At 39.1% G+C, this 11,269-nt stretch overlaps 1 protein-coding gene across 1 annotated transcript; it reads right to left on the minus strand.

Moving 5' to 3' along the window:
• Nucleotides 1-9,943: 9,943 nt before the first annotated feature.
• FTMT (ferritin mitochondrial) lies at nt 9,944-10,669 on the minus strand. Its single transcript, XM_006871641.1, has one exon. It carries the CDS (start codon nt 10,667-10,669, stop codon nt 9,944-9,946), a length of 726 nt encoding a protein of 241 aa, XP_006871703.1.
• Nucleotides 10,670-11,269: the final 600 nt, after the last annotated feature.

Consider the following 11,269-nt stretch of genomic DNA (forward strand, 5'->3'; position numbering starts at 1 on the left):
TTCCTCCCATGAGCTTTACTCCATTCGTGTTATCACAGTCAACTACACTTTGAGGAGGCAGCTCTTCCCCAGTTACATTTTGAATGCCTTCCAACTTGAAGGGCTCATTTTCTGGCACTATATCTATCTGATAGTGTTTCTCCGCTATTCATAAGGTTTTCAGTGACTATTTAGTTGGAAGTAGTTTGTCACTCCTTCTTCCTAGTCTGTCTTTGTCTGGAAGCTCATCTGAAACCTGTCCTCAATGGGTGACCATGCTGGTATTTAAAATACCTGTGGCATAGCTTCCAGAATCACAGCAACTCACAAGCCAATGTGTCCTTTCTTAGGAATGGGCACAAATGTGCATTTCTTCCTAAGGGTTTCTTGAATTGTGTCCTTTGCTCAATCCTTGTTGTTGTTGTTCTGTGCCAGTGTTTATCCTAAAGTGCCACACCATAGTCCTAACTTTGAAGGATTCAAAGTACGTAATATTCAGTTTCCACAATTTAGTTAAATAATGCTGCGTAGTTGGAGTAATGACATTACATAGCTAAATTGTGGTAACTGAAACATATGTTTTCTGGAACCATTCCTCATGTGGTGGTGTAGAATAAGCATTCAACCATAAGATCCGTTTGAATCCCAGAGTAGGAGGTTCAAACTCACCCATTCCTCAAGAACCGTATACAGGTCACTATGAGTTGGAACCAACTGAAGGACTTAACATGAACAATACATTTAAGACATGGCTAAGTAGAAAGCAAAAGAAACACTTGGGAGATGTCTTAGACTGGATAAAAGGGGAGGATTTTAAAATCTTCTTCCTATTATTCTTCAGCTTCATATTTGGACTACTTCTTAATTTATTTTGGGGACAAAAGTATAGTGAAATGCAATATATAAGAATTGTTTAGTAGTGAGTAAAGTGACTAATATGCTAGTCTAAGAAGTCATTTTGAACCACAAGATTGGCCATTCAAGGGCACCAGCCATTCCTCAAAAATCCTGTACAGGTCTCTATGGGTTGGAACCTAATCAACAGCATTTAATAACAACAACACCATTTATATTTTATTAATTTTTTGAATAGTTAATAGATTCAAATGTTTAAAATTTCAAGAAATGTGATAAGAGTTGTAATGATAAAAGTTTTGCTAATGCTTGTTTTAGAGTTTCTTTTTAAGCTTCCCAGCTACCAGATTTATTTTATTTGGATGTAAATGACATTATCCTTCCAGAAATAATCTATGCGTATATAAGTAAACACATTCACAAACATACTCACATAAATCTTACTTTTAAAACACAAATTTTAAACATTAAATTTTTATTGAGCATATGCTCTCCTATGTATCAGACAATGTGTTGAATTGTATATACAATATCTCATTGAATTCCCACCATAAATTTTACAGAGGAGGAAATTGTTACAGAAGAGGAAATTAAATCTCTGAGAGTTTAATTTCTGTGCCCAGGAGAACCAATTGATGATGATGGAGCAGTTACTTTCATTTAGATCCTCTGACTCTCAAGGGCAAGCTCTTACTAAGCAGACCATAGAGTTCAGGATGTGTGGTATCTTATGCAATAACATTACATTAGTCTAATAGTACTTTTGTGGTATTATACATTTTTTTGCTACTTTCAGCCTATGAGAATATGATGATTTGGCTTAAAGAGAGACTAAGGTATCTCAAAAACATTAGGTATCTCTCTCAGGAGCTTGCTTTTCCATGACCGGTACTGGGAAATTGTCCAGTTTACTTGGAAGGAGCCCAACTGTGAGTGCATGTCTCTGGGATTGCCAGACAGTTCGTTTTCTTGTGTGGCATTGGCAGTCTGACACTCAGCACACACACTCACATACATGCCATTCTTGTTGTTGTTGTTGTTTTCATTAATCAGCAAATATACCAACTGTCTTATTTTTGCACAGTAGAAATATAAAGCTTATGAAAGTTAACAATACCACCTCAAAGCCTATCTTGTCATGTTTATTTAGCAAGTTTATGCTTTCTAGTTGTCTATCTCCTGAACATGTCTTCTGGTGAACTCTTTACTAAAATGGAGTAGAAGAAGAGTCTCTTGTGAGGGAGCCCCATTTACTTCTTTTCCCATCATCCATCTTTTACCTTTCTTTGTTGTGGTAGAGGATGTTGTTATTGTTAAGTGCCATCGAGTTGGTTCCGACCCATAGCGACCTTTTATAGGGTTTCCGAGTTGCCGCTGGTGAGCCTAAACCGCCGACCTTGCAGTTTAAAAGGCTTTGCAGTCTGACGTATTAACCCACAGCACCACACTAAGACTCTGTAGATGTACTGAAGTTCAAAATTATTTTTTTAAAAAAGTAAAGTATTCTTTCTTGGCTTTAGAAACTTTGGCCAGACTTCATCTCTGATAGTAACTATGAGTTAGGCTCTTAATCCCAAGGTCAACAGCTCAAAACTATCAGCAAAATGTTTACAGCCTCAGAATCCTTATGCAGGGTTGCTATGAGTTTGAACTGATTCCATGGCACATAAACACCACCACTACCATCAGGTGGGACCAGTCCCTGGAGAAGTACATCATGTTTGGTGGATTGGAGGGACATCGAAAAAGAGGGAGACTACCAACAAGATGGATTGGCACAGTGGCAACAACAAATGGCTCAAGCGAAGCAGAAATTGTGAGGATGGTGTAGGACCAGGCAGTGTTTCATTCTGTTGCACATAGGGTCACTATGGGTTGGAACTGACTCGATGGCACATAACAACAACATAGTAAGTAAAGGAAAATTGACCTCCCTTTCTCTCTCTCTCTGGTGTTAAGTGTCGTTGAGTCAGTACCAACCCATGATGACCCTGTATAGGGTTTCCGAAGAGCGGCTGGTGAGCTTGAACCACCGACCTTGCGGTTCAAGCCAACTTTGCAGTCTAGCACATTAATCCATTTTGCTATGCCAGGACTCCTTTCTCTCAATATACATGCATAATATATGTGTGTGTAAAATATATATATTTACATAAGAAAGGGAATAGTAGCTCTAATTACTAGGGCCTAGTGGGTCATGGTTAAGAACCTTGGCTTTTTACTCCAAATGAGAAAGAATAGGATCTAAAGGTTTTGAACTGAGAAGTGAAATAATCTGACTTCCACTTAAAAAGAAACATAAGCTGATTTGTCTAGAAATGATTGTGAACAAATGTTGAAGCAATAATACCAGTTGAGAATGAAATATAAAATATAATAATGTAGGAAAAGAAGATGGGGACTTGTACCAGAGTGACAAGAATTAAGATTATAAGAAGTGGTAAGATTCAGGATCTATTGGAAGGAAAGACTGATAGACTTTTCTGAAAGATTAAAGTAAGATAAGAGAGAAATAGTAATTAAGACTAATAAGAATGATTGAATCTTAGAAACTGATAGAATGAAATCTTTCATACACGCACACATGCATACATATTTGTCACAAAATGAAAGACTAAGTTCAACAGATTTTGGGGGTTGTTGAAATGAGAAGTAAGCTTTTGAATATGTTAACAATGTTAAACATCTAAGGTGGTATGGTGCCATAGGATAAGCACTTGACCTCAAGGTCCATTTGAACGGCAAGATATGCAATTTAAACTCACCAGCTACTCTTCAGTAACCCTACACAGGGACACTATGAGTCAGAATCGACTTGATTGCACTTAACAACAACAACATTTAAATATATCCTATAAGTTTAGAGTTTAAAGGAGAATGGAAGGAATCTCTGAGTGGGCTTCAAAAAGTTGGTGAACAAATTCCATTATTTCTTAAGTCTGCTTTTCATGATGAACATTTTGAAGCTTCCTTGTATATAAATAGGCAATTTTAAAAATAAATATGTACTATTAAAGTAAAATTTATTGGACTGGAGGAGATCCTTATAAAGAAAAAAATATATATAGAAGAGGTACAAATATGAAGTTCTGGATACTGTAATGTTTGAAGCTCAGTAAGACATGGCAGAATAAGAAAAAGGAGACTGAGATGCAGAGACCAGGAGAGAAAGGTGCACTGAGAACAAGAGACGTGAGTACTTCAAGAAAGAAATGCCAGTTCTAGCCAGTTAGCTAACTAAGTGCAAGACTGAAAAAATACTTCTGCCCTTAGCAACATGTTTGCTTACTTTGGACCAGATTCTAGAAAAATATGTCAAGATTAGCAAAGTAGAAGATCAGTGAAAAAGAGAGAAACCCTTTATAAGGTGGCATAATAGCCCTTATAACTAACTCACACATCCCAATGATCACAAAATGGCACAGACCCAGGCAATAATCCGTTCTGTTATACATAAGGTTGCCATGAATCACAGATGACTCAAGAGCAGCTGATAAGAACAAAAGAAGTCACTGGTGACCTTGACAGAGAAAACCTGGTTGGTGTGGTGAACAAAATCTGACTTGGCAGGAATTAAAAATAAACAGCAGATGTAGAAACAGAAATTAGAAACAACTTTTTTGAGAAGTGTTGCAAAAGACAAATATGTAGAGGGTTGTTGTTGTTATGTGCCTTGGAGTCGGTTCCAACTCATAGCGATCCTGTACAGGGTTTCTGAGGCTGTAAATCTTTACAGGATCAGAAAGCCTCATTTTTCTCTCATGGAACAGCTGGTAGTTTCAAACTGTTGACCTTGCCGTTCGCAACCTGATTCGTAACCACTACGCTATCAGAGCTCCTTGATAGTAGAGGGTAGTTGGTACTTACTGGAAGGAATATGAGGTTAAACGTATTATTTATTTATTAGATAAATATAAATAACACTATGCATTTATCCTCATGAGGAGTCCTGGCATGGCACTGTGGGCTAATCCATCAGACTGCAAAGTTGTTTGAACTTCAAGGTCGATGGTTCAAGCTCACCAGCTGCTCATTGGAAACCCTACATGGGGTCACTAGGAATTGGAATTCACTCAACAGCACTTAACAACAACAATAATCTATCCTCATGAGAATCATCCAACAGAGAAGGCAAATTAATAATGGAAGAGAGAGAATAATGTATGACACTGTAGGGACCAGCACTGGACTGTAAACCAGAAGATCGGCAGCTCAAACCTACTAGTTGCTCCTTGGACACCCTAAACATGGTCGCTATGAGTCAGAATCGACAACAATATTGCTGGTGTGGTGCTGTAGCATAAACACTGCACTACTAAACTTAAGGTTGGCAGTTCAAACTCACCAGCTACTCCAGGGTAGCTATGAATCAGATCTGACTTGACGGCATTTATCAAGATCAATGCTGCTATGAGTCAAAACTGACTACATGGCACTTAACAAACAACAATAACAATGTCCTTGTATCCTGGAGTATGTGGGAGGGTTAGGATTCCAGCAATGGTAAGAGTTTGGGTCTCAGGAGCCAGCATGGATACTTTAACCATTATAATAGAATAGAGAACCCAGAATGTGAATACAAATATAATTATCTGATAACTCAAATGATTGGGATATGGGCAGTTATCATATGATCATTTCTATTTTCTCTACTTAATAAAAGGATTATCAACTGACAATGGGAGGTGGGGGAAGAGACTTGGATTTGAGGAGAGATAAGAATGTGATTAGAAGAGATCCGTATTTGTGCCCATTCCAAAGAGAGGTGACCCAACAGAATGCAGAAATCTTCATGCAATCTCTTTGATATCCTATGCGAGTAAAGTTTTGCTAAAGGTAATACAGAAACGGCTGCAAGCATACATTGACAGAAAACTTCCAGAGGTTCAAGCCAGATTCAGAAGAGGCTGTGGAACGAGGGATATCATTGCTGATGTCTGATGGATCTTGGCTGAAAACAGAAAATATCAGAAAGATGTTTACCTATGCTTTATTGACTACACAAAGGCTTTCAGTTGTGTGGATCATGACAATGTTGCGAAGTATGCGTATTCCTGAACACTTAATTGAGCTCATAAGGAATCTGTACATTGACCAAGAGGCAGTTGTAGGAACAGAACATGGGAACACTGAATGGTTTAAAATTAAGAAAGGTGTGCAACAGGGCTGTATTCTTTCACCATACTTATTCAACTTGCATGCTGAGCAAATAATCTAAGAAGCTGGGTTATATGAAGAACAATGTGGCATCAGAATTGGAGGAAGACTCATTAACAACCTGTGATATGCAGATGATACAACCTTGCTTGCTGAAAGTGAAGAGGACTTAAAATATTTGCTGATCAAGATCAAAGAGCACAGCCTTCAGTATGGATTGCATCTCAATGGAAAGAAAACAAAAATCCTTACCACTGGACCAATAAACAGCATTCTTATTAATGGAGAAAAGATTGAAATTGTCAAGGACTACAATTCGAAACTACCAGCTGCTCCACAGGAGAAAGATGAGGCTTTCTGCTCCCGTAAAGATTTACAGCCTTGGAAACCCTGTTCAGGGTTGCTATGGGTCGGAACCGACTTGATGGCACTTAACAACAACAACACCATTCTCTTGGATCAACTATCAACACTCATGGAGGCAGCAGTCAGGAAATCAGATGAAGTATTTCATTAGGCAAATCTGCCTCACAACAACTTTTTAAAGTGTTGAAGAGCAAAGACGTCAGCTTGAGGACTAAGGGGCGCCTGCCACAAGCCCTGGTATTTTCAATAACCTCATATGGATGCGAAAGCTGGACAGCAAATAAGGAAGACCATAGAAGAATTGGTGCTTTTGAGTTACGGTGTTGGAGTAGAATATTGAGAGTCCCATGGACTGCCAAAAGAATCAACAGTTCTGTGTTGGAAAAAGTGCATCCAGAGTGCTCCTTGGAGGACCTGATGACCAAACTTCATCTCTCATACTTCGGACGTATTGTCAGGAGGGACCAGTCGTTGGAGAAGGATAGCATGCTTGGTAAGGTGGAGGGTCAGAGAAAAAGAGGAAGACCCCCAATGAGATGGATTGGCCAAGTTGCAGCATCTATGCATCAAGCGTGGCAATGATTGTGAGGTTGGCCTAGGATCGGTCAGTGTTTTGTTCTGTTGTGCATAGAGTCATTATGAGTCGGTGCTGACTTGATGGCACCAAACAACAACAACAATAAGAATGTGTAAAATAGTAATATGTTGTGTTATTTGCCATTGAGTCTATTCTGACTCATGGCAACTCCATATATGCAGAGTAGAACTTCTCTTTAGGGCTTTTAAGACTAACCTTTTCAGAAACAGATTGCAGGTCTGAGTTCAGAGTTGCTTTTAGCTGGGTTTTGACCACCAACCTTTCAGCTAGTAGTGGAGCATATAACCATTTGTGCCACACAAGGACTCTAGCTAGTATGGGGCTCTTTAATGTCTTTGATAGCAACACAGAACAAGAAATATCACTTCAGGTTGTAAATATACACAACTGAGACAAGAGTTTCATGAGACAACCCCTATTTCATGTGTCATGCTCTGATATTTTCACTTCACTTTTATTAACAAAAGGCAGACAATGACTCACAAACTAATTTCATGACATTCTAATGGGCTTCAATTTGCAGCTTGAAAAATACTTACATATAAGAATTGAAGAAGAATTTAATAAATAATGTAGTAAGGTTTCTGAGCAGCAAAATAAGTCCAGTTAATGATAGAATTTCAAGTGAGATTCACCAATATAATCAAACTCAGAATCATTATGCACTCTCCCATCCAATTATTTCTCCTGCTGAGATCCTTATTTATTCTCGCATCCTCTACTCCCTAATCACTCTGGTTTGATGCCTAGCCATTTACTCCCCTTCCCTGTTTCTGTAACTACCTTTATCCAATCAGTTACACACACACACACAAACACACACAAATTCTGCCTCTATAATCTTGTCATCATTTCTTTATTATTTTTTTGTTGTTTTTGCCTCTTTTAATATTTAAACTTTTTGTTATGATAATATGTTAATGATAAGAAATTTATGAAAATCAGGTAAGGAAAATAAATAAATGACAACTCTAGTCAGCTGAGTAAGTGCTGAGTAGGTTCAAACATACCTCACTATTTAAGAGTGTATCTGTCTTCACTTGTTGGTGTATTTCCAGTAATTTTACATGTATATATATATAATTTTCCAATATAGCATCATAATATAATCATGTCATATAATACACGTTTTTAAGGTAATATACAGTGAATTGCTGCCCACATCATTACTCATTTGACTAAATTATGCTTAATAGCTGAAAGTGTGCCATTGTATAAATGTTTTTTAATCTAAAACATTTTGTTGAAACTTATGGCAGTCATGTATATGTGGGAGTATAATTTGTCAGACTTCTGGGAGCATAATTTGTCAAGGGCCCCATCTTCTAGGCTCTGAAATCCATCTACCACTTAAATTTGTTTCAAGGCCCGTATTCTATGGTTTGTTCCCTGTCAATAACTGATGCTGGAAAGGTACTTAGGCAGGTCTATATTTTGGAGAGTTGGGATTCCTCTGACTTGTGTTTATGACTGGAGGTCTGCCCAAAAGCTTTGCAGAACTTTTCTCAAAACTCTGAACAATTTTCATTTCTGTCTCTCTTCCCTAGAGCTCAGATTTACATGTGGTCTGTTATCCTTACTTCTCCCAGGTCCTTCCCATTTTCTTTCAAAAACTTTTCTGTTGTTGTTGTTAAGTGCCTTTGAGTTGGTTCCAACCCATTGTGACCCAAATAGGGTTTCATAGGAGCAGCGGGTGAGCTTGAACTGCTGACCTTGCAGTTGAAACTGACTTGCAGTCCAGCGCATTAGCCCACAACGCCACACCAGGACTGCACTCTATATAAATTATTTTTACATTTAATCCCACCTTGTTGTCTACTTTGCTGGGGACCTAAACTAAAATAGTCATTTGTTTTCGGACTTTTATTCTGTGCAACCAGATTAAGCTTCTTTATTCTCTGTTTTTATCACAATATTATTCTGCTGTGATCCCTTGATGTCATTGCTGTTGCTCACTGAATTACTCCTCTTCACTACCACTTCATGCCTGGATTTAGCTTTCCAAACACCCAGAGCTATAGTCTAGCCCAATGTCTGATGGCCAAATATTATTGCACTAATCTCATCCTAATTTTCTCTAAAGAAAGCATCTGCCCAACTCGATGTTTTGTTCTTCCTGGAGACTTTCTTGAATTCAAACCCCAATATTTCTTCTATTGCATTTTTGTGTGTCACAGAAATATGCTTTCTTATTCACTCTTCTTGGTGTATTTAGCCTACCTGTGATATGAATAGAATCAAGAATCAGATCTTGGCTGCTCTATTGTCATCATAAAAAATGTATTAGAGATGGATGAATTATGTTTGAGAAAAATTTAGCTACACATAAATAATCCAAGATTTTTTGCTGTTTGCTTTTAATTGCAAGACTTTCCAAAATATTGTGATTATTCAAGGCCAGAGTTTATACCTTAGGAAACTTGTCACAAGTGTATTGTATAACCAAGACTTTTAAAAACCAGATCATTTCTGGACATTGCTGGGTCTTGGAACACATTTGGACTTTACCTTTAAGGTAAAGTCTGTTAATAAGTTTTGCATGTATAATTTTTGCAGTACCATGTGTATTCTTCACCTTGTTACAGTCATTTATATATTTATCTCATACATTTCCCCATTGAGCCTTGAACAAAACTCTTAAAGATGACAGGCAAAGATAGTTTCAAGGTCTGAAATAACTGGCAACCGGTGAAAGTTTGTTTGCATCCACTTTTCAGTAATTTTTCTTTTTCTTTTCTTGCAGCACTTTTTATACCATGTTATCCTGATCTACCTTTCAGGCTGAGTAAAAAAGTACCTTGATGCTGGCCAAAACATCTATTAACAAGGGCTAAATACATTTTCTGTATAAATTACTTTATTGAGAAAGAGTTTAACAGGAGAAGAACATAAAGGTGGAGGATTCAGGGTAATGTATTTAAAGGGCAAGTAAGCAGGAAAGCTGACTCTGGGTCCTAGAACCCACAAGGTGGTCTGGAAGACTGTGACTTAGCTCTGCTTGTTTTCATTTCCAAGGGTGTGTTTGTCAAAGAGGTACTCTGCCAGCCCTGAGTCTGGGGCCCCCATCTTAATTAAGTTGTGTACATGGTCACCGAGTTCCTTGATTGACTTCACTTGCTCATTCAGGTAGTTGGTCTCCAGAAAATCACACAAGTGGGGGTCACTTTTGCCTGAGGCCAGAGCATGTAATTCCAACAATGACTGGTTCACAGATTTTTCCAAGAGCAGAGCACATTCCATGGCTTTTAGCCCACTTTCCCAATTGTCTCTATCAGGTTTCTTGATGTCCTGCAGACAGATCTGGCCTCCCCGCTGGTTCTGCAGCCACATCAGCTTCTCCGCATGCTCAGTTTCCTCCCGGGAGAGGTGAAGGAAATACCTGGAGAAGTTGTTCAAGGCCACGTCATCCCGGGAGAAGTAATAGGCCATAGACAAGTACATATAGGACGCGTAGAGCTCCAGGTTGATCTGGCGGTTGATGGCAGCTTCAGAGTCGGGGTGGAAGTTCTGTCGCACCCGAGAAGTAGAGGAGAGTCCAGAAGGATTTCCAGAGGAGGCGGAGGCGGCCTGCAGGTGGCAGGGAGCAGCCATCCCGGGAACCCAGGAACGTCCTGGAGGCCAGCGCTGTGGGAGCTGGAAGCTACAGCGGGCTCTGTGCAGAGACACCAGGGAGGCATTGATGTGCTTAGAAAGCAAGAAAAAACAGGATAGCATGGCTCCTCCGCTTTGGGGAAACTGAGGTCAGGTTGGCTCTGCATGCGGTGAAGCAGGCACTAGGGGCTTCAGGCCCGAATCCCTAGGCATCCCTAGCCAACCAACGGCGTTTGCGTCACAAACCCCCTCTTCTCTCCACATTCGCGGGGTTCCAAGCAGAGGGCTGAGAGTAGCTGGGGGCAGTGGGGGCCTGGAGCACCTGATGTGGTTGGCATAGACGTGGGACAGATAGAAGCTATACTGTACATCTTCATTTATCTAAAGTCGCCCCCAACTTCGACGCAAGAAGCCTGGTCTTAATCGTCTGTAAAAACACAAAACAAAAAGGCACCATCTTATCATCTGTGAGAGCGAAGTTCCACGTCCAAAGTGGTTGTTGATAAATTGGTTTCCTGGTTTTTTTTTTTTTTTAAGCAAATTTAAGGCTGGAAATACAGTGGACAGACTTTCAAGAGTCTGCAACAAAACAGTGTTTTCTTTTAAAACACACACAAATATATTTTATTTTTAAATGTAGTATTTATCTTTGCTGTAAAGAAATAAGATGTTGTAGGAAAGTAGGAAGAGTATATAAATATAAACCACTGTTGTTACTTTCCC

This window comes from Chrysochloris asiatica, unplaced genomic scaffold (genome assembly GCF_000296735.1).
Source record: "Chrysochloris asiatica unplaced genomic scaffold, ChrAsi1.0 scaffold00171, whole genome shotgun sequence".
In the NCBI taxonomy this organism is placed as follows: domain Eukaryota; kingdom Metazoa; phylum Chordata; class Mammalia; order Afrosoricida; family Chrysochloridae; genus Chrysochloris; species Chrysochloris asiatica.